Source organism: Nymphaea colorata, chromosome 2, assembly GCF_008831285.2.
Source record: "Nymphaea colorata isolate Beijing-Zhang1983 chromosome 2, ASM883128v2, whole genome shotgun sequence".
In the NCBI taxonomy this organism is placed as follows: domain Eukaryota; kingdom Viridiplantae; phylum Streptophyta; class Magnoliopsida; order Nymphaeales; family Nymphaeaceae; genus Nymphaea; species Nymphaea colorata.
The window spans coordinates 3,409,047-3,432,878 of NC_045139.1; the positions used below are offsets into that span (position 1 = coordinate 3,409,047).

Here is a 23,832-nt window from a genome sequence, read left to right on the forward strand (position 1 = left end):
CGAAGGGAACAATGGTTCAATCCCAATCTCTGAGGGCACAGGGAATTTGTCGGTGTCGTTAATATCAGTCCGCATCAGCTCTTATCCCCAACTACACGCCACACGAGCCCTTCTCGTCTTGTAACTTTAACAGTGCAAGTGGGTCTTACCTTGTTTGGAACCTTAGACATCTAACTCGATCCACAGGATGTTAATGGATTGGCTTCATATTACATATCTGGCCAGAATACATAAAACATTTGGATATAGAAAAATTTCATATTTAATTAAGATATCAGATTGGATTTGAACTTAAGAAAGGAGATCTGATTAGATTCAGATTCAAATTATGTATCAAATAAAATTCTGATGAGATTCAAAATTGGATCCAGGTTAATTTTAAATAAATATTATCTATCCAACATCTATTCAAAGTCAGACTACATTTGAGTTGTGAATTTAAAAATCAGATTTAGATATGGCATTCATATTTGAATCTCTAATTCAAATCCAAATATATGAACGTTCAATAAGTCATACATAATAAATGGTACATCTAATTCAAATTCAATCCATTGACATCTCTACTCAACTTAAGCATGCCTGAGATTGTAATTCAAATAGTTGGAGGCATGATAGATTTAGATTCAAGTGATCCAGATCTTGTTTTTCCCCGAAGACTCTAGACTTCGAACCATTCCTTCTTGGATTAAGTAATGGCAGCAGCATATGCCCTTCAAGTTAAGTGTCATGCAACATCACTTAAGACATAGAAGCATAATGTTTATACGAATCAAACTAGAGACCCGTGTTTTTAGCATAATGTTTATACGAATCAAACTAGGGACCCGTGTTTTTAACATGGCCTTAGGTATCTTGAAACCCAAGAATCATTTATTTATTATGTCTTTCCTTTTATTTATGTCCATAACCATTTTAAATTTTCCTCGATGAGAATCAAAGCATCTTCGGATGGTGGAACGTCAAAAGCTATCGTTTTCTTTATAAAATTTTTTTAAGTGCAAGGGGACAATAAATATAATCTGATAGGCTGGTGAGAAACCAAAGCGTGTCTTCACAATGTATGACGTAGTCTAGAGCGCGTTTGAAAACAAGAAGAAGAATTTCTGTTACGTGGTAAAAAAATTTCCCGGGAAAAAAATGAAGGTTTTTATTAGGATAATTTTTTTTTTTAAAAAAAAGGAAACTCTACTGATTGGATTCTAAAAAAGATAAAATCCTTATGTTTTGCCATAAACTTTTCAACCAAAGCACGCCTCGAAAACTTTGCCCTTCTCGTCCAACGTTTTCTTTAAGGGGGCAATCAAATATTTCTTTCAATTCATAAAAATATTTCATGTTTCACGAGAGGCAAATTTTTTCTATTCCATGCAAGGTTAAACTTTTCTTTAAGACTAAAGTGAGAGCTCAAGGTGGTTTGAACTTTGAATTCTGAGAAGGCTACATGGCGCATTGGGAAACCAAACAAGAATTTCTTTTAAGACTCTTGTAGTTTGTATTTAAATTTGCAGTTTATAGAACTTTAAGCTTGGAAGCAGAATTTTTTTGGAAAAATACATTTAAAAGAATGGTCTTACCCAATGCTATTTTAGTCGGAAAGTCCTTCCGTATCTCTTTGCTTTGACCATCATTTTTTATTACTTTTTTATTATTTTAGTCTTGTTCATAATTGTTTCTTATTTTTTATTTCTTTGATTAGGTGAGAGAAGTATTCCTTCCCCTGCAACTGGATGACGGCCTTCCTCCCCACTTCAACGCCACCGTCGGGTGGTGTAACATGGAGGATGGTGGAGATTTCTCTACGCGTCACCTTTGACCTATCCTTCCTCCGGCCCTTCAAGTAAGTTCCGCGAAGGGACGGGTGCTGCTGTCCCACGGTTGGCTTCTTTTATTCGTGCAATAATGCATGATATATATATATATATGTGAAAAATGAGACGGCCCGAGTGGACAGTTTCATGATGCCAACCTGTTCAGAGGGACCCTTAGTTGAAGACCAACTCTAAGAAAAAAAAATGTGGGACGATAAAAGTAGCAATGGGAAGCTGTCAAGGAATAAAAAACGACTCATAAACAAAAGTTGTGTTCTTGGGACTGTTGCTGATTAATGACTCGAAGTCTCGAACCACCTTTGATGCGTTTGGGCATATTCAATTGCAAGGTGTTGGACAGTTGGTCCTGTCGGTTTATCTCGTAACTGCAATGAACCCCGCTTTTAGTTAGGAGTCTCCACCGATTTCTCACACGTTATAGCCGATGACTGGGCATCGAGAAAACCTCCTATGTTAGGAGCTATTCTCTGACTTGGGTTGATGAAGCAACACCATAACCAAAGTTGGCGCTTCACCAAAAAAACCCAGAAATGACTATCTCACAGCTTCTCTCTTCTTCTTCTCTGTTTTCTATTGCAGCCTCTTGACGCATATACAGGAGACGCCCTTGATAAGCTTGCTGAAGAGATGCAGACATTGTTCCACTCCATCTAAAACTCCATCATTGGTATCAGAGCAAGGTTTATAGAATTCAGTAAGTCCATTCCGACTTTTGGTGCTAATGTCTTTACGCATATAATATATGAAGTTAAAGCATGCTAGATGAAAATTAGACATGAATGCATGTAGCATGCTAGTTCTAAGTTTCTAACTGATTTGAGACTCCTCTGATTTGATATATCATGTTTTGCCCTGCTTTTCTGTATCCTGAGTCTAAGAGAAATAGAGATAGAGAGTAAAGTCGAGATCTAGATCTAAGCATGCATATCTGTCAAGCTTTATGGAACAAGATTTCGAAAGAAAATAATACTCGGCAATATAAATAGAAACCAAAAGCCTCATCGGGGGTCCAGCCAGAAGTGCACACGCTCACGAGAGAGGGCAGAAGATACCTTGGACAGTTTTTTTTCGGACCCACTGACGAAATGTAGGGTTTGCCTTTGCCTTTTTTCCGACAGACTCTACAATAGCCTGAGCGTCAGAAACCCAAGTCGGTTGGGTCCTCTGAGAACGGAGGAGGAACCCTCGTCGTTTCTCTCCTCTGTCGCAGCTGAAGATTTCAGTCGCGGCTCCTTTTCTAGTGACGACCTGAGACCCTACTCCAAGGGTTTGAGAGCTCCTATAACATCTAGCTTATTTTTTATTCTCTCATCGTGTCATGGATAGAGGGTTTTACAGGCGTTGGCACTCGCCTGCCAAAGTCTTTGTTATTCTCCTGGCAGCGAACCAACTGTTGCAGCAGAGAGGCACTCTCTGCTTCTCTTTCTTGTGACTGTAGAAGAGATCTACGGACATCCTTCGCACAGTAGCAGAAGAGCAGCTCGCGCCGGCCGTCTCCCTTGAGACATGCGGGTTGCAGAGGCAGCCGAGAAGAGGAAGTCAGACAGCGAAACCCTCGCAGAGAAGTTTCACGATGAACAGAGAGAAGCTCTCGAGAAGAGAGAGAAAATGGGTGAAAATGAGAAACTTTCGGGTTCGGGTCGAATTTGTACTCAAAATTTAGAAATTATTCAATTAGTCCACCTCTTTCGTCATATTTTGAAAAAGGCTGTCGGACTTTTAAAAATTTATTGCCAGGCCTGGACATTGGGCTGGTCGGACCAACCCGTTTACAATTTTGAATAGGGCCAGCCCGCTTATTAACGGGGCGGGTACCGGGCCTACTCAACCTCGCCCACTACCCAACCCGGCCGGTTTTTTAAATGCCAAGGGGCAGGGCGGGGTCGGGTTTTCCGTTCTCAAAATGACATATAAGCTGTTCATTTATGTGAAAACCTATCACTTTTCAACGTAATCTGTTTTGTTACAGTTTTAACAATCCAATCAAGAAAAGATGACGCTCTCTCTACATTGTACCTACAAACAACTAAGTATTAAATATTAGTTGGTGGTTTGGCCTCAACAATTTAACTTTTTGCCCTTAAGCAGCTTGTGAAACAAATAGAAAGAAAAAAAGAGCTTATAGCAATTGCAAATCTCTCAATGTGATGCTGCTCAAATTCAAGATATGCAGCATGTTCCTGCCAATATAGCAAAAGCATTGTGTTCTACGGCAACCGCATAAACACACACAAACATGTAAAGAAAATAACAAGTTATGTTCCTTGGGGACTGTTGCTCATTAATGACTCCACCCACCATTGATGCATCTGGGCAGATTCGATTGGAGGGATGGCACTGCAGAGCAACATGGCAGGGCCTTCCAGATCGACCTTGTCTAGCAACCATGGTGGCTTTGAGTACGATGTGTTCTTGAGCTTTCGAGGAGAAGACACCCGCCATACTTTCACTGGATTGTTCCATTATATCCTCGTGCTACATGGCATACATGCCTACTTTGATGAGGAAGATTTGCACAAGGGAGAAAGAATTGAAGAGATATTGGTGGCCATAACCAGGTCCAAGATCTTAGTCCCTATCTTCTCCAAGCGCTATTCCGAATCGCATTGGTGCCTAAAAGAAGTTGCCAAGATGGTGGAATGTCAAAAGGATGGTAGGCAAGAAAAGTTCATCATTCCTGTCTTCTTTGACGTCGATCCAAAAGACGTAAGGTGTCAGAGTGGCCCATTTGAAGCTGCCTTTCATAGGCACCAGACGGAAAGGAGGGACAACTTGAGCGAGGTTGATGGATGGAAGCACGCACTGACATATGTTGGAGGAATTTCCGGCTTTGATCTAAAGAGCTACAATGGGTACTTCACGCCCCTCTCACCTTTTCAGTGTTGATGGTCCTAATTCCTAATGCCCAATTTTTCTTTTGTCCTGTGCATGACTTGAAGAGGACTGTTAGAAAATTAGAACTAGGGACCATCAATTCATCCCATTAGACTGCCTCAAATCAATTGCAACTCTGCCAAATGCAAATATTCTGACAGCCATGGACACTAATAGTTAAAAGCAGGTATGAAATTGGACACGAAGAACATGGTGAAGTTGTTTTATTCATGTAGGAACCTTGTTTCTGGAACGACTACCACACGTAAATTCACCCTTCAAGAAGGATGGGTGTGTTACCAGGAAAACACAGAAAATTTTATAAATGCTACTACTGCCGCTTTTCTCTGCTTGGCCAAATTTTGATCACAGTCCTTGTTAACCCAACCACTCTGTGTCTCCAAATTAAGTTACGCATAAAAATGGAACTTTAGAACCTTCATAATTAGGCAGAGAAGGTGGAACTTTATAATCTTTCGCATATAACAGGAAAATGCATGATCCTTTCTCTTTTCTATCTTTCGCTGAAATATGTTTTCTTCTCTCAAGTTTAATGTTGTCCTGAGGCCTGTAGCCTTCGATTGAGCCTTTGATTCACCTCTTGGATTTTTCTCTCGAACGGGAATCAAGTCACTTTCTTTTAATCTCCTTTTGTAGAGATCAAAGGGAGCTTGTCAATTCAATCACCGCTGACATGCAGAATATTTTAGCAACCAAGATGCCCCTTTACGAAAAAGAATACCTTGTTGGTCTTGAGACCCGTGTAGAAAAGATGCTGAAGTGTCTGGACTTTCAATCGAAGCACGCCCGGATCGTTGGAATCCATGGCATTGGCGGTGTGGGGAAAACAACACTTGCCAGGGCCATCTATAACAGAAATCGTCGCTTGTTTGGAGCTAGTAGCTTCATTGAAAATGTAAGGAAAGAATCGAACTCAGGACTCATCCATCTTCAAAAGCAGCTCATTCAAGATATGTGCGAAGGCAAAGATAAAGTGGAGATAAATACCCCAAGTCAAGCGACCAAAAAGATTAAGCACATCGTTGGTTTGAAGACTGTTCTTCTTGTTTTTGATGATGTCGACGACAAAAAACAGCTAGAGGCATTGGCTGGCGACATAAGCTGGTTCGGTCCAGGAAGTAGAATTATCATCACCACAAGGCAAGTAGGGGTCCTGCAATTGGCAGGATTGCAGGAGGAAGCGATTTATATGCTTGAAGCATTGGATGAAGAAGAATCGCTTCAGCTATTCAACCATCATGCATTTGGGGATCGAGAACCCGGAGAGGAATACATCAAATTATCTAAGTCAGTCCTATCCATTAGCAGTGGGATACCATTAATTCTCGAAGTATTCGGTTCGCTTTTCAGGACAGAAAAATCTCCGGAAGAATGGAACGAATTGCTGAAAGAATTGAGACTTCGTCAACATAGCGAAGTTCATGAAAAATTAAGGATATGTTATGATCGTTTGAATGATAATGAGAAGATAATCTTCTTAGATATTGCATGCCTTCTTATCAGAAAAAGTTCAGAAGATGCCATCTATGTGTGGGAAGATCAAAAGCTTTCACCTCATTTAGTTATAAAGAATTTGCAGAACAAGTCTCTTATTAAGATTAAGAATGGTAAGTTTGAAATGCATGACCAAATAAGAGACATGGGAAGGGAAATCGTTCTCAAGGAAAGCCCCCCTCATACTGGAAGCTACAGCAGGTTATGGTGTGAAGAAGACGTAATCGAAGCTTTAACCAAGTCTCAGGTATGACCTTGCGGAGGGCTTGTTATAGACCTTCTGGCTCCTCCTACGCGAATGTTATATATACCTGGTTTCGCTTTAATGGATTTTCTTCGTTGAAAACTTGTCTATATTTTAGTAGGTTCATTTTATCCACATACAATCCAACAAGTTGCAGGTTGAAATGTGGCTAGTTTTGATCAAATGGTTGGAGGCTAAATATCTTGAACCAACCCAATTGGTTATGTGTTTTCAGGGCAACAAGGTAATTAATCGAGGCATCCTTCTCAACTTAAATGAGGAAAGCAAGGTGAAATTAAGCATTGAAGCCTTTGAATTGATGTCCGAACTGAGATTACTCCTCATCAACTTTGCCATCTTCAATCACTCTGACTTTGGACATTTTCCTGCAAGTCTAAAATGGTTAGAATGGAAAAATTGCCCCTTAGAAGCACTTCCACTTGAAATAAAGTTCAAAAACCTTGTGGTCCTTAATCTTTCTCGGAGTTTTATCGGCAAACTGTGGAGTGAAACAGAAACGGGGTCAAGCTCAAGATCCACAAAAGAGGTTTACGATTGATTCAATATATGTATAGTAGTTGGCATTCTAATAGAATGTTTTTCATTTAGAGTGTTGCTCATTGACTAATGTGCATGTATAAGCCATTTTTGCAGTTGTTTGATGGACTCAAAGTTATTGACCTCTCCTGCTGTGGTTGTCTCGAAGCCACTCCCAATTTTGCTATGGCACCAAATCTGGAGAAGCTTATACTTGATGAGTGTAGCAAGTTGAAAGAAGTTGATGATTCCATTGGGTCTCTAAAAAAGTTGGTTTTTCTTAGCATGAGGGAGTGTGTGTCTTTGGAGGAACTACCCAACGAAATATATGGGTTGAGTTCTCTGATAGACTTCAACCTTGAAGGATGCAGCAATCTTGTCGCTTTTCCACAATTTTCAGCAACAAATTCCACTACTGGCTTTTCGAAACTCAAGCAGCTCATCTTGCGAGATTGCCAGAGCCTTAAAGTTCTACCTGACCTTCATAAGTTCCAGTCTTTAAGAAGCTTGCACATAGATGGCTGCCAACTCCTTGACCACAAAAGGGAACATTTATTTAAGGTTCTCTCTTTCTCTCTCTGTGTGTGTGTGTGTGTGTGCGTGTGCAAATCTACTCGTTTCCTTGATGGGGTTTTCAGTTTTTACATTTCTGTTGGTAATTCAGGATGTGAAATTTAGAGAATGGGATGAACTAAGCATTTTTGGGAGTCGAAGACCGTCTTATGAGCAAGAATTTTGTTTCCTGCTTCCGGTTGGGTCTATGAATGATCCCCTACTTTTACAGCAGTTAAAGTGCCATGGTTATGGTGATATATGTGAGAATGAAGTCATAAAGTTACATGTTCATTATGAAGATATCACAAATTGGAGGTTCATCTTAGAGACTATGCGTGAAGTTCACTGTGACAATTCAATGTATAAGGATGATGTGTATGATGATTGCTATGCGATCAATTTTGATTGGAACGACAAGATAAATGAGGCCCCAAGGGGTAATACCATAATTCTGAAGGTAAGAACTGCCAACAATTCTAAGCTAACAAGAGTTGATGTCAAATTTCAAAAAAGAAGCAAGTTTAGTGGTGTGAACATGAAGCCATTTGTCAGCATATCTAGAAGGGATGTTCAAATTGAACTCTTCATATTTGTCGCTCTCCATCAAGTAGATAAATTTGATGCCATTGAATATTCAATGAAGATTGAAAAACACATAGATGACATGTTAACGCAACTGCGCGTAGAACAAATTCTGTTTTTTGATTGGACTATTGAGGAAGTTATTATTCTTACCTTGATTTTTTGTGATACTGATGCTTCATGGTATGAGCAACGGCATGGAACACGGTTGCCACAACAAGAAACTGCAAAGGTAAGTCATATAGTAGCTATTCCTGTAAATCAAAGTTTTTCTGACGCATGTATAATTGTAAGCGTTCAATCTTCTTTTGCAGGTTTTTGACAAAATAAAAATTCTCAATCTCTCTTATTGTAAGTTTCTTGTGAAGACACCTGATTTGGCTCGGATCCCAAATTTGGAGGAGTTGATTCTTGACCAATGTGAATACTTACTTGAAATTGGTGAATCCATTGGACAACTGAAAAATCTCATCTTATTGAGAATGGTTGGATGTGCAAGTCTATGTGCTCTCCCTTGTGGAATTTTGCAACTGAATTCCCTTCAACTACTTAACCTTGAAGGTTGTTCCAAAATCAGGATCTTACCTAAAGCAGGCATGATGGATGTAAGGTTGGAGAGTCTTCAACGGCTTATACTTGATCATTGCACTTCATTAAGAGAAATACCAGATTATGTTGGAGGGCTCAAGTGCCTACATTGCCTATCCTTGAAAGGTTGTTCCTCACTTAAAGAAATGCCTCGCTCCATTGGAAGTTTGGTGGTCTTAGAGGAGCTCATACTTGATCATTGCACTTCATTAATGGAAATGCCAGATGATTTTGGAGGACTGCTCAAGTGCCTACGTCGCCTATCCTTGGAAGGTTGTTTCTCACTTGAACGACTACCTAGCTCCATTGGAAGTTTGGTGGTCTTAGAGGAGCTCATACTTGATCATTGCACTTTATTAAGGGAAATGCCAGATGATTTCGAAGGACTCAAGTGCCTACGTCGCCTATCTTTGCAAGATTGTTTCTCACTTCCATTCCTACCTGGTTCCATTGGAAGGTCTGTAACAACACTACCAGATGAGCTAGACTACTTAGAGTGCCTAATTAACCCTTGGCAATTGAAGTCTGTGTCCGATCTTTCAAACTCAACAGCGTTGGAGGAGCTGAATGTAGGAAACTGCCGGAATCTCGCCACAATCCCTGGCTTGCAGAATTTGAGATCACTAAAACTCCTATACATGAACGGCTGTTGGGATCTTGATGTCCATAAGATTTGGTCCCAGTTGAAGGTATTCTTTGCTTCTCTATTATATTGGTTGTTACTGATCCATTAGTTGGCGAGATCAGGGTACAACCCATCTGTGTTGCTTAGCATGTTGGGCCACACATTTGATTTGCCACAGACTATAATGTACTAACGGGCAATACATTACCGCACTGGTGAAGCGCCCTTTGTGGTTGGCTGATACAAGAAAATGATGAAATGGGGTGGCCACCTGATGTGTGTTCTATGACCTAAGTCTAGGGAACATCAGGAAGGTCCATGAGCCTGTGTTGGCATACTCGTTCCTGTATCGTTCGGGTACTTAAGTGGGTATTTGGACACACTTGGGTATTTTTATATTGAAACTGCTTAATTTTATAGATTAAAACTGCTTAATTTTATTTAATGTATTCTTTTTCTGACTCAGTTTTTATTATGTTGTTTAGAGTTATTGTTCAATGTCCATTAATATGTAAAATTTTTATTTATATCACTTGTTTATTTTAATGTTGCTCTTTTTTTTTTGCATATATATATATATATATATTCTTTTGCAATCTGATTTTTTTCACATAAAAAATTCATATTTCAGATTTTCATTGAATGTACTCATATTATTGATTACGCAGGAAGCAGCCTTTGATGATCTCCAGGCATTTAGCATCGGTTCGGCAGCAAGCAGATCGGACGGGGACTGTGTGGATCCAATATCTCTTCCGTTTCCGAGGGGAGGGTGCATGAGGAACGAGCACCTGCAACTTGAAAAAATGGACGTTTTTGTTTGGAAAAATTTAGAGTCTGAAACAATGTATCTTGGGGACAGAGTCCAAGAAGACGATAGCGTGCTAAATGTTGGTGTAGCTGTAGGGTCATGTCTCTTTCCAGCTGCTCGGCCCCAGATGGCCCTACGATTAAGGGCCTCACAGTTAAGGGAGGACTCTCAAGGCCGTTATCGTAAGCGCTCGTACACAGTCAGGTTCGGGAAGGGCGATGAGATAAATAGGCGCTTGAGGGTGGAGGCAACAAGTGTCCCAATCCTACACATATCTTGCCAAGACCGAACGGTCCTTGTGATGGAAGCTGCAGTATGGATTCACACTTGAATCTGTTGTATCCTTTAAATATTTACTCTCTTTTTTTTAATGACACCGAGTAGAAGCGCCTGCCAGTTTTGATGGCACCAAAAGTTCCATAATGTTACTAGTTCCTTTCCATCACCATCATATACATCTTATTTTTTCTCTTATTTGATTGATGACCTGAAATCAAGAATATCCTTACGACATTACAACTTAGGTTCCACCAGCTGATGCCTCTAGACTCCTAGGTTGCATTTTTTATAGACTTTGTTCTGAGTTCAGAGACCGATTTTTAGAAACCGTTCATACACAGCCACGTTGTGGAAGGATCGTTTATACGCACCATGTTTGGGAAGGACAGTTATTGGCGTTCACACACAGGCAGGTTTGGGAAGGACGATGAGATAAATAAGCGCTTGAGGGGAGAGGCAACAAGTGCCACTGTGTTCGGCTTACACATATCTTGCCATGACCCAACGTTCTGGATGGTGCAAGCAAACATATCTTTTCGCACTTGAACTTGTTCCTTGTATTATTTAAATATTACCATTTTTTTTTAATGACACTGTGTTCGGCTTATCTGCAATTTTTTCTCTGAAAAATAACATGCTTACTTCTGTTGGGAAATGTTGGATGAGCATCTAAGAAATTAGCGCTCCTATTGTCACAGCCTTCAAATCCAAAGTCCAGATAAAAGAGAAGTGAGTCAAGCTGCCTCATTTGCTGCAGATCTTGATGTAAGGCCACCTTGGTACCTTGCCCAGCCTTTTTTTTTGGGGAGGATTGGTCATCAAGTTTTAGTTTAATACAAACCATTGGTTCCTTTCCCCATATCAGAAAAACACATGTAAGTGTTAAAATTGCCTGATATAATGCATTGCCCTTTCCTAATTTGGAATAATTAAAAAAGCAAACGCCATTAGAACTCCGATTCAACCCAATATTTTGGGTGAGTCCCAAGGGCTGGATGATGCTTATGGGTCAAAAGAGAAAACAGGGATCTGAGAATCGCGGAAGCAGGGGAAGCCGGTGCATACGCAAATATTTATTTGAGGTATTCTCTCTCTCTCTCGCACACATGCGTGCATGCCTATGCCACATGCTTAGTTGATGTGGTATTTTTGTTTTACATTTTTCTGTTGGCAATTCAGAATGTGGCGTTTAGAGAATGGGATGAACTCAACTTCGTTTGAGCATCCAACGGCGTGTTGGAACCGTAGTTGATAAACCCGTAAATCGGGGCACGGATCGGTAGCCAATCGGGTCACTTATTGACTCGTCCGAGTTAAGTCTTTTATTTTATTTTGGCGGTTTTCAAAAAAGGAAAAATTTGGAGTCTTCAGTCTTTTAAACATTTACTAGAAACGAAATTTTAAAGACTTTCTTTTGTCGTTTTGAAAGTATTTGTACAAAAATAATTTGTTACTGACGCATCATTACATTTTATTTACATGCTATCACAATGTACTTTTTTAAAAGCTCTCTTGGTTTCTCGTTACATGCTTTCATAGTGTACTCTTTTTTTGAAAGCACTCTTTTCTCTCTCTCGAGAGAGATAGACGAAGGGAGAGATTGACTTTTACAGTCGTTGACTGTCCGAGCTAGGTCTTTTTATTTTGACGGGTTTTAAATAAGGATATTTTGAAAAATCAGGTTTAATAAAACTAAAATGTTGAAAACTTTCTTTTGGTTTTCAAAGTATATGTAAGAAAATTTCTTATTAACTCATCACTGGTTTACCACAAATAAAAATCCGTGAATAAAATGATAAAGGGAAAAATATGCGAAAAATCAAGTTCTTTTTTGTTTTTTTTAAACGGTATGTTTTTAAAAGTTTTAGACGACTAATTTATTTATCATGTCTTCTTGCATTTTTTTGAAAAAAAGCGTTTTTTGTGACTATATTGTCAACACAGCAAAGTTCATGAACAAATAAAAATATGTTGTGATAGTTGGAATGATCATGAAAAGCTATTCTTCTTGGATATTTAATGCCTTCTTGCCAACAAAAGTTCAGAGTCAAAGGAAGCCAAGCCCTTGCATGCAGCATGAAATGAATTCTGATCGCAGACAAAGTCTTTTCAAATGTTTATGCAGATGAAAACCTTGATACGTATTGGGTTTCACATGTCAGTGGATGCACTTCAGTAATTTCTGATCCCCTGAATTGGTATAATATGTGAACTTAAGAATTGGGTCGTCATAAGATTAAGCATCACGGCAAAGCACGGAGCCACGAATTCATGGCCATTCAAGTTTGCATGTACAAGAACACATTCTCCGCTATGACTAATCTCTGCACAAGCCAAGGCATTCATAGGCTTGGGGAAAAGGGTACTAGCCCCGAAGTTTTACGCCTCCAAGGAGCAATGAGGTCTCTCAAACACAGCTGCTGTTTTCCCCCGTCATGAGCAGAGGAAACACATTCCTTGCCCAACTACAGTTGCAACTTGGATCCGCATAAGAGCAGAACCACATAGTTACTAACTAGTCATCTGTCAGCAAAATGGCTAACACAAACAGGCGATCGAAACAGACGTTACAGACACACAATTTTCAGTCAGAGCAAAAAGAGAGACCTTCTCTGCGTGAAACAGAACATACACATCCACTGTGATTCCCAACGTTCTTTCCCTGTGCACCGAACCTGAACCTGTTTACCTTGCAGGCCGTCTGGACCGCCTGTTCTGGTTAGTCTGAAGTAAAAGCCATGATTAAGTGTTTTTCGTGCGATTGTGTCAAAAAGTTTAAGTTCAATAGAAGCGATTGATTTTTCTAGTCTCAAGGAAAAGGCACTTGCAAGTGTCAGAATTACCTGAGAATTAAATGCATGACCTTTGCTAAATACCACTCTTCTCAGGTTAAAAATCAAGAAAGGAGAAATCACCCAAGTGGCAGAAAACGTTAGAATTTTTTTCTCAAAACCTTTTACGGCACGCCATGGCTTATATAAATGTTCGAGGCACCTTTTATGGTGCCTGGAGTGGCGCTATTCCTTTAACTTTTTACAGAAGATTGTTGTTTGATTTTTTTTTATTTTCAAAGTACAGAAGATTGATGTTTGAAACAAAAACAGCCTACGAGCTCCCCCGCCCACCCCTTGTACCAACCCTATTGAACATGCTATTTGGAAGATAATTGAAGTCCCGTCAAACGCTTTAGTTTCCACCCGTCAATAGATAAATACGAAGAGATAAGGATCGTACAATCCTACCTAAGGAAAAACGAGAAGTTTCCTGCCACTTTCTTTTTTTTTTTAATGAATTAACATTAAAAAATTATTCCGTTGTCATTGTGCAATTAAATTTTTCAAGAAGTTGTAGTTATCCTATCCTTTTATCAATGTCTGTCCTGATCCGATCATATGGTCAGAAACTCCACATCTTGTTTCTTTTCTATAGATTTTAAAATTTTTTTGTGTAATGACACTCTTATGTTGAAGTGGACTGATGAATAACATAGCTTATTGGTCGTTTGATGTGCTGAAAACGAGAAGGAAAAGCTTACCTGTTGGGTTCCTAAAATTTTGGGGGAGAAATTGGGGTTTTTGTGAGGACAAAAGAGAGAGAGAGAGAAATCTACTGATTTGGTAGTGAATTTTTGGAGGTCTTTTTGGTGTGTAAACCTTTCCAACAAAGTACGCTTCAAAAACTTATTCCACTCGTCAAATGCCCTGTTCATGGCATTTATTGCCTTAGTTTCACGAAAATATTTCATGTCTCACGGGAGATAAATTTTTTGTTAAAATTGAGAGCTCAAAGCTTCTTTTAAATTCTGAAATGCAACATGCTGCATTGTGGAATGGAAATTGAAATTTCTTTTAGAAAATGTAACTTAAAAAGATGTCAACACCTTATCAAACTTTAAGAGGACTTGTCTTAATAAATTATAAGATAATTGGCTAAGAAGCATCACATGAAATGGACGAAAAAACTAAAAAAATGATAAAAAAAAAAGGAAAAGCCAGTGGAAGCCGCTCTCGAAAACAAGCCGGCAAAGAGGAAAGTTCCCTGTCCCCTTTCTTCATAAAATGACTCCATCCACTGTTGTTGCATCTAAGCAGAGCAGGAGCTTTCGATTGAAAAGATGGCGTTAATGCAGAGCAATAAGGCAGGGCCTTCTAAGTCGCCCTTACACAGGAATTTCCATGGCCGCTTCGAGTACGATGTCTTCTTGAGCTATCGAGGAGAAGATACCCGCAAGAACTTCGCCGGACTTTTCCGTCATATCCTTGATCAGAAAGGCATACACGCCTTCTTTGACGACTTAGATTTGCAGAAGGGGGAGAAAATTGAGGAGATATTGGAGGCAATAAGCAGGTCCAGGTTCTTGGTTCCCATCTTCTCCCAGAACTATGCTGAATCTAAGTGGTAGAAGTTGCCAAGATGGTAGAATGTCGTAAGGATGGTGGGCAAGAGAGGCTTATCGTTCCTGTCTTTTTTGACGTCAATCCGAAGGACGTCCGACACCAGAGCGGCCCATTCAAGGCCGCCTTTTTGAAGCACAAGAAGGAAAGAAGGGAAGAGGTAGATGGATGGAAGCGCGCGCTGGAATACGTTGGAGGAATTTCCGGCTATGATCTCAAAGCCTACAATGGGTGATTCACGCCTCTCTCACCTTTTCCAATTTTCACTGTTTTAACACCTAATTTTTCCTTTATTCGATACAAATTCTAAAGCAGAGTGTCTGGAAGAGCATTAGGAAGTGATGGATGCATCGGATTAGACAGATTAAATACAAATTGCTCAATGCTAAATTTGTTCTGGAAATACAACTGTTATTTTCTATTCTTTCTTTCCGAGAAAGTCCACTAGTTTTCCATCCATTCTGTCGGAAGCAAATGTTCACTGTGAGCCACAAATAGTACTGGCATGAAATTATATTTCTATAATTCGATGAATTATAGAAATAATTCATTTATTAGGCACGTTACTGAACCCATATGTTCTGCTCCTCATAGTCTTGTGAAGGGTATTTCTAATCATTTTTCAAAAGTTAGACCATTTAGAGAAACTATACTTTTTGCCAATCCCTTTTTTACCATTATAGGGGTGTTTTACCTTTAATAGCTGTGAGATTTTTTTGGTGAACCTTCCTGGGTTGACTAAGCCTGTGATTCCCCTGATGAAGTTTTTCTTCCCAAACATAAATCAAGTTACTTTCTTTTAATTTTCTTTTGCAGAAACCAAAGCGAACTTGTCAGTTCAATGGTTGAAAAGATTCAGACTGTTTTGGCATCGAAGATGCCCCTTGATCAGGAGGAAGAATATCTTGTTGGTCTTGACCGCCGTATAGAAAAGATGATGGAGCTTATGGACATCCAAGTAAAAGACGTCCGGATCATTGGAATCCATGGCGTCGGTGGCGTGGGGAAAACTACACTTGCCAAGGCCATCTATAATAAATGCCATCACAAGTTTCAGGCGAGTAGCTTCATTGAAAACGTAAGAGAGGTTTACAAATCTAAAGGACCAATGGAGCTCCAAAAGCAGCTTATTCAGGATTTTTCGCATGACAAACATAAAATAAATGAGAATATCTCAAGTAAAGCGGTCGGAATGATTAAACAAAAGGCTAGTAAGAAAACTGTTCTTCTTGTTCTTGATGATGTCGATGATAAAAATCAGCTCGATGCTTTGGCTGGCAAGAGAGACTGGTTTCATCCAGGAAGTAGAATCATCGTCACTACGAGGCAAGCGGAGATACTTAAATTTGCAGGTTTGCAGGATGATGCTGTTTATATGGTTGAGGAATTGGATGGGGAAGAATCGCTTCAGCTATTCAAATATCATGCATTTGGAGATCAAGAACCCCAAGAAAAGTATACCAAGTTATCCAAGGAAGTCGTATCAATTAGCAATGGGCTGCCATTAGTTGTCCAAGTGTTTGGTTCACTTTTTAAGACAGCCGAAACGCCAGAGGAATGTGACGAGTTGCTGAAAGACTTGAGATCACGTCGTCAAGTTAGCGAAGTTCATGAAAAATTAAGAATATGTTATGATAGTTTAAAATGGAATGAGCGGTACATCTTCTTGGATATTGCATGCCTTCTTGTCGGCAAAAGTTCAGAGGACGCCATCTATATGTGGGATGGTGACAATCTTTTGCCACACCTAGCTATAAGGAGCTTGCAAAATAGGTCCCTTATTAAGATTAACAAGGGAAAGTTTGAAATGCATGACCAAATACGAGACATGGGAAGAGAAATCGTTATGACAGAAAATCCTTCTCACCCTGAAAAGCGCAGCAGATTATGGTGTGAAGAAGACGTGGTGAAAGCTTTAACCAAGCTTCAGGTAAATTAAGACTTGATCTGATCAATTTCTCTTTCTCTAAAGATCATCAGTGATTCGATTTGATATTTATTATTTAGTATTTTTGGTCGATGCACAACTGATTCGTCAGCGAATCGACTGATTCGATTTATAAACTGATTTTTCACAACATGGGTCATAGCTCAAAGCAATTTTTATATTTTCAAAACAATTTTTGTTCTTCAAAAGAATATGATCTTCTATCAGGCAAATCCATTTTTCGAAAGATTGCTCAAAAAGATGTTTTATTCTTTTTATTACTTTCAGTAAGCTGATCAGTAAGTACGTGATGTGGCTTTCAAATTGCAATTTTTGTAACGCTATGATGGCAATAGAGCATGAATACATGAATTCCTTTACATTAAAAACATCTGGTAAGATGGCAAGATCAAATTGAATACTTGTAGTATATCTGCTCACGAGAAGTTTACCCACAAGACAAACCTCGGTTTGTCAAAAGCATACAAGTTCGAGAAAAGAAAAAATATTGAAAAAAAAAACTTAACGAAAAATAAAAATGATGTCTACATAAAATAACAGCCTGTCCGTGATTTAGAAATAAAAATAAAATAAAAAATTAGTCACAAATAACAAATTATGATAATAAAAAATATAATAAATTGTGGTAAAAAAATATCGTGCTCTATATTATGAAAAGATCGTTAAAGATAAAATGATTACTTCGTCAAAGCAAACAAACTTTAAAAATAAAGAACAAGGGTAGGAAATGGAAAAAGTATTGAAAAGCCTTGATCAATATTAAAATGGATACCTGATGTTATTCAAAACACAAATCCATTTTTCAATTAGAAAATATATGATCTATATTATGAAAATACCATTATTCATTAATTTTAATAAAGTCTACCGCATATTTCACTATTTTATTTTGGGTGATGCTGACATAAACATATGAAACTAATTAGGCTATAGTGAAAGGAAAATTATTAATTATGACCTTTTACAAGCTTTTGTTTCCAGGGGCATAACATAGTTCGTCGGCTTGGAGGGTTGGTGAAAGCCTGATAGTCATTTTGATTCCTATGGGTACTACACTTCGGCACTACAAATAGTACATACACAACATTTTAGTTGATGGGCCATATACAACTTCACGCTCTCTCTCTCTCAAAAATGCTGTTTAAACCAAATAAGTGACATTGAAGAAGGGGTTCAAACAACATGCAAGGTATATGCAAGGTATAATTAAGGACCTGAGTGGGGAAATATAGATAAAGTGAAAGGGTAAGGAAAGAAACTCAATCACTTTTTTTTAGTAAAAGACGGGAAAAAAAGTGCTTGGTCAGCACATTTGGTCTATCTCAGAGGTGTACGTAACACAAAATAAGTTAACTGGAAGACTAGTAAAACAATTTGTGCTGCTATCCTATTTTCCAAGGTTTGACTTGAATTGGGTTTCACCTTGGAACGTGATGCTCATATCTGTTCTGCCCCTTTTGTTTAGCAATCAAACTGTACCTTAAGGTCCTTCGAATGATGAGTTTCGATTCCCTTCCAGTTATAATAGATCTTCAGCTGCTTTTACGTGATTTTCTCCAGTCTCACTTTAATGGATTTTCTTCATGAACAAATTGCTGGAGGGTAAAATATGTCACAAGCAAATATAATATAATTGGTCATGATTCCAGGGAAACAAGATTCAAGGCATCCTTCTCGACTCACGTGAGGAAAGCAAGGCTAAATTGAGCACTGAAGCCTTTGAATTGATGTCCGAAATTAGAATACTACTTATCAACTCGGCCAACTTCAGTTATTCTGAATTTCAGCATCTTCCTACAAGTTTGAAATGGTTAGAATGGAAAGGTTGTCCCTTGCCAACATTTCCACTTGAAAGCAAGTTTAAAAGCATTGTGGTCCTTAACCTTTCTCGGAGTTTTATCAGCCAATTGTGGACTGAAACAGCAACATGGTCAAAGCTCAATATCCACGAAAGAGGTTTGCATTTGATTCAATATATGTATAGTAGTTGGCACTCTAATATAATGTTTAACATTCAAGAGTGTTGCTTATTGACTAACATTCATACACCATTTTGCCTGTTGTTTGATGGACTCAAAGTTCTTGACCTCTCCTGCTGTGGTTGTCTCAATGTCACTTCCAATTTTACTATGGCACCAAATCTGGAGAAGCTTATACTTGATGAATGTTACATGTTGAAGGAAGTTGATGACTCCATTGGATCTCTAAAAAAGTTGGTCTTTCTCAGCATAAGGGAGTGTGTGTCTCTGGAGAAACTACCCAGTGAAATATATGGGTTGAGTTCTCTTGTAGTTTTCAACCTTGAAGGATGCAGCAATCTTGTCGCTTTTCCACAATTTCCACCAACAAATTCCATTATTGGCTTTCCGAAACTTGAGCAGCTCATCTTGCGAGATTGCCAAAGCCTTGAAGTTCTACCTGACCTTCACAAGTTTCAGTCTTTAAGAAGCCTGCACATAGATGGCTGCCAATGTCTTGACCACAGAAGGAAACATTTATTTGAGGTTCTCTCTTGTCTTTGTCTCTGTGTTTTTGTGTGTGTGTGAGGGGGATTTTTGTGTTTATGTTTCTGTTGCCAATTCAGAATGTGGCATTTGGAGAATGGGATGAACTCAGCATTTCTGGAACTCGAACACCGTCTTATGAGCAAGAATTTTCTTTCCTGCTTCCAGTTGGCTCTATTAATGATCCCTTGCTTTTACAACAGTTACAGTGCCATGGTTATGGTGATCCATGCGAGAACAGAACCATAAAATTGCATGTTTGTCATGAAGATACGGTAAATCGTGGGGTGATTTTGGAGACTATGCATGAAGCTCACTGTGACAATTCCATGTATAAGGACAATGTGTATACTGACAGCTATACAATCAATTTTGGTAGGAACGATAAGATAAATGAGGTTCCAAGGGGCAAAACCATAATTATGAAGGTAAGGCCTGCCGACAATTTTGAGCTAAGAAAAGTTGATGTCAAAGTTCAAAAAAGAAGCAAGTTTAGTGACGAGAACATGAAAACATTCATCAGTGTAAGTAGAAGAGATTTTCAGAATGAACTCTCGATATTCTTCAGTCTCCAAGAAGTAGATAAACTTCATGCCATTAAATATTCAACGAGGATCGAGAAACGCAAAGATGACATGGACACGCAAATGAGTGTCCAATGCAGAGAACAAATGCTGTTTTTTGATTGGACTATTGAGGAACTTATTATCCTTACCATGATTTTTGGTGATATCAAAGCTTCATGGTATGAACAACGACATGGAACTGGGTTGCCACGACAAGAAACTGCAAAGGTAAGTCATATGTAGCTACTATTGTGAAAATCACATTTTTCCGATGCATAATTGTAGTCCTGCAATCTATTTTTGCAGGTTTTTAACAAATTAAAAGTTCTCAATCTCTCTTCTTGTAAGTTTCTTGTCAAGGCACCTGATTTATCTCAGATCCCAAATTTGGAGGAGTTGATTCTTGATCATTGTGAATGCTTACTTGAAATTGGTGAATCCATTGGACTGCTGAAAAATCTCATTTTATTGAGCATGGTTGGATGTGCAAATCTAGGTGCTCTCCCCTATGGAAGTTTGCAACTGAATTCCCTTCAACTACTTAGCCTTGAAGGTTGTTCAAAAATCAAGATCCTACCTGAAGCAGGCATGATGGATGTAAGGTTGGAGAGTCTACAACGGCTTATACTTGATCATTGCACTTCATTAACAGAAATACCAGATTATGTTGGAGGGCTCAAGTGCCTACATTGCCTATCCTTGAAAGGTTGTTCCTCACTTAAAGAAATGCATCGCTCCATTGGAAGTTTGGTGGTCTTAGAGGAGCTCATACTTGATCATTGCACTGCATTAATGGAAATGCCAGATGATTTTGGAGGACTGCTCAAGTGCCTACGTCGCCTATCCTTGGAAGGTTGTTTTTCACTTGAACGACTACCTCTTTCCATTATGAGTTTGGTGGTCTTAGAGGAGCTCATACTTAATCATTGCACTTCATTAATGGAAATACCAGAAAATGTTGGACGACTCAAGTGCCTACGTCGCCTATCCTTGGAAGGATGTTCCTCACTTAGATGGCTACCACTTTCCATTATAAGTTTGGTGCTCTTAGAGGAGCTTATACTTGATCATTGCCCTTCATTAACAAAAATACCAGATGTTGTCGGAGAACTCAAGTGCCTACGTCGCCTATCTTTGCAAGGTTGTTGCTTACTTCGATCCATTGGAAGGTCGGCAACAACACAACCAGATTGGCTAGGCAACTTTAAGAGCTTAATTTACCGTTGGCAATTGAAATCAGTGCCCGATCTTTCAAACTTGACAGCATTGGAGGAGCTGAATTTAGAAAACTGCCGGAGACTCGTCTCAATCCATGGCTTGCAGAAGTTGAGATCACTGAAAGTCCTACACATGAATGGCTGTTGGGATCTTGATGTCCATAAGATTTGGTCGCAGTTGAAGGTATTCTTTGCTTCTCTAAAGCTAATGCCATTATATTTTTCGTTGTTACTGATCCATTAATTGGCGAGATCTGGGTACAACCCCGTGTATGTGGTTTAGCATGTTGGGCCACACATTTGCTTTGCCACAGACGGTAGTGTACTAATGGGCAAGTACATTACGCCATTGGTGAAGGGCCCTTTGTGGTTGGCTGATACAAGAAAATGATGAAATGGGGCAGCCACCTAATGTGCGTTCTATGACCTAAGTCAGGAGTACTTCAGAAAGGTCCATGAACCCATGTCGGCATACTCGTTCCTGTGTCATTTTGGTACTTAGACGCACTTGGGTATTTTTACATTGAAATTGCTTAATTTTGTAAACTAAAACTGTTTAATTTTACTTAATTTAATTTTTTCCAACTCCGTTTTTATTTTGTTTTTAGAGTTATTGTTCAATGTCCATTAATATATAAAATTTTTATTTATATCACTTGTTTATTTAAATGTTACCTTCATTTTTTTCTGTTATATATATATATATATATATATATATATATATATATATATATATATATAGTATCCTATCATATTCCTTGTACCCACATTGACGTGCCATACAGAGCCCTACCCATGACTTAGATTATGACCATTTCCTACAACAGTCATACTTCACTAGTTTGTCTTCCTGTTTGATTTCATCTTTCCTTTTTAAATTGTAATCTCCTTTTTTTTAACCTCAACAAATCCATCTTTTGAATTTTCAGACCTGTCAGTTTAATTAGAAAGTCAGCCTTAGGAATGATATTGAACTAAAACGAAAAAGCACATATGATTCTGGAAATGGGGCAGTGATGAACACGTCGTAATGAACACGTCCAGGTGTATTTTCACGAAGCCAAATTTCACTAAATTAAACTGTCTCCTTGTCAATGTTTCGAACATCCTCATATCTGAAAACTGATGTTGGATGACTGGATCGGATCCGAGGGGGCACAGAGCATATTTTCATGATTATTTAACATTGTTTATATATATATTCTTTTGCCATCTGATTTTTTGTTCATATAAAAATTTCATAAAAATTTGATTACGAGCTTGATCCGAAAGGGCACATGGCATATTTTCATGATTTTTTAACATTGTTTATATATATATATATATATATATATAGATATATATACTTTTATATAATGTACTCGATTTATTAATTACTCAGGAGGCAGCCTTTGATGATCTCCAGGCATTCAGTATTGGTTCCGCATTCAGTATTGGTTTCAGCTTGGACGGGGAACGTGTGAACACAATATCTCTTCCGTTTTCGAGGGGAGGGTGCATGAGGAACGAGCCCCTGCAACTTAAAAGAATGGACGTTTTTGTTTGGAAACTGGTCGAGTCTGAAACAATGGACGTTGGAGACAGAGTCGAAGAAGATGATAGCGTGCTAAATGTTGGTGTAGCTGTAGGGTCACGTCTCTTCCCAGCTGCTCCGGTCCAGATGGCCCTACAATTAAGGGAGGACCTTGAAGCCCAACAAAGAGAGGGTCCTTATTACCGTTATTGGCGTTCGTACACAACCAGGTTTGGGAAGGACCGTTCTGCCCCAGGTTTGGCCTGGCTTCTGAAGTTACTCGATGCCCTACTTTGGATTGCGACGGCAGTCATTGCCCTATTAGAGAAGTACGATGATTTCCGTTCATACACAGGCAGGTTTTGGGAGGACCGTTATTTCCGTTCATACACATACACAGGCAGGTTTGGGCAGGACCGTTATTTTCGTTCATACACAGGCAGGTTTGGGAAGGACGATGAGATAAATCAGTGCTTGAGAGTAGAGGCAACATATCTTCCCAGGACCCAACGGTCTTGCTGCTGGGAGCTAACATATCGTTTTGCACTTGAACCTGTTGCCTGTATCATTTAAATATTTAACTTTTTTTTTTTTTTTTTTTTTTTAATGACACCGAGCAGAAGCGTCTGCCAGTTTTGATGGCACCAAAAGTTTCTTGATCTCGTGAAACAAATCATGAGCATATGGAAAAAATGACAAGTGTCTAGCTGAACAGACGGTGCTCAGAATGGTGCGAGCTAGCACATGGTTTCGCCCGCTGATATTATCAAAGGTCGCTAGTTTAGTAGCAATTGGTCTTTATTGGGATCATTAGGCAGCTAGCTTGGTAGCTGGGGTTTATTGGCATAATTAAATAAGACAGCTAGCTTGGCAGTTGGCCATTATTGGGATCAATAAAGAAAGCAATTAACTTGGTAGTTGGTCGTAGGGGGCAGAGGGACCTTGTCCGCTTGTTAAAATTTTGAAAATATAATTTGGCACCATGAGTGAAAAGTTCCTACTTCCACCTCTGGTTTGCTTTACTGGCATCATTTAAAATTTTTTCCAATAAAGATTTTCTCAAAATCCTTTTTTTTTTTTTAAGTTTTGATAAACATCTCATCCAAATCGAATATACTGCTATCCCTACAAATATATTTCGCAAACACAATACCAAACAGAACCTTTTTGGAACATAACTCTTTTTAATATTTCCACTCCATGGATATTTTTATAATAGATTTGAATGTACTCTAAGTAATCTAACCT

General features: G+C 38.9%; 2 protein-coding genes across 11 annotated transcripts; both read left to right on the forward strand.

Moving 5' to 3' along the window:
* The first annotated feature begins 2,508 nt into the window (after positions 1 to 2,508).
* LOC116247976 (disease resistance-like protein DSC1) lies at positions 2,509 to 23,473 on the forward strand. Of its 9 annotated transcripts, none has more exons than XM_050076021.1 (8): positions 2,509 to 2,526; positions 4,150 to 4,684; positions 5,364 to 6,468; positions 6,701 to 7,012; positions 7,120 to 7,563; positions 7,667 to 8,371; positions 20,161 to 21,255; positions 22,453 to 23,457. In XM_050076021.1, exons 2-8 carry the CDS (start codon positions 4,164 to 4,166, stop codon positions 23,155 to 23,157), a joined length of 4,887 nt encoding a protein of 1,628 aa, XP_049931978.1. In that variant the 5' UTR covers positions 2,509 to 2,526; positions 4,150 to 4,163; the 3' UTR covers positions 23,158 to 23,457. The 9 variants fall into 9 exon arrangements, with proteins under 9 accessions (XP_049931978.1, XP_049931981.1, XP_049931980.1 ...); XM_050076024.1 differs by lacking the exon at positions 2,509 to 2,526 and adding an exon at positions 8,454 to 9,000 and having other exon boundaries at positions 4,111 to 4,684; positions 20,807 to 21,255; positions 22,453 to 23,473; XM_050076023.1 differs by lacking the exon at positions 2,509 to 2,526 and having other exon boundaries at positions 4,114 to 4,684; positions 20,161 to 20,707; positions 20,807 to 21,255; positions 22,453 to 23,465.
* On the forward strand, positions 9,007 to 11,049 carry LOC126409778 (uncharacterized). 2 transcript variants are annotated; one of them, XM_050076028.1, is made up of 3 exons: positions 9,007 to 9,416; positions 10,021 to 10,501; positions 10,688 to 11,049. In XM_050076028.1, the coding sequence occupies exons 1-2, from the start codon at positions 9,093 to 9,095 to the stop codon at positions 10,492 to 10,494; spliced, it is 798 nt and encodes a 265-aa protein (XP_049931985.1). In that variant the 5' UTR covers positions 9,007 to 9,092; the 3' UTR covers positions 10,495 to 10,501; positions 10,688 to 11,049. The 2 variants fall into 2 exon arrangements, with proteins under 2 accessions (XP_049931985.1, XP_049931984.1); XM_050076027.1 differs by having other exon boundaries at positions 10,021 to 11,049.
* Positions 23,474 to 23,832: the final 359 nt, after the last annotated feature.

Excerpts from the sequence above, each read along its gene's own strand:
- LOC116247976 (XM_050076021.1), top strand. The coding sequence starts at position 4,164 with ATGGCACTGCAGAGCAACATGGCAGGGCCTTCCAGATCGACCTTGTCT. Across the intron at positions 8,372-20,160 it reads CACAACAAGAAACTGCAAAG|GTTTTTAACAAATTAAAAGT; the intron begins GTAAGTCATATA and ends CTATTTTTGCAG. Across the intron at positions 21,256-22,452 it reads AGATTTGGTCGCAGTTGAAG|GAGGCAGCCTTTGATGATCT; the intron begins GTATTCTTTGCT and ends TTAATTACTCAG.
- LOC126409778 (XM_050076027.1), top strand. The coding sequence starts at position 9,093 with ATGCCAGATGATTTCGAAGGACTCAAGTGCCTACGTCGCCTATCTTTG. Across the intron at positions 9,417-10,020 it reads AGATTTGGTCCCAGTTGAAG|GAAGCAGCCTTTGATGATCT; the intron begins GTATTCTTTGCT and ends TTGATTACGCAG.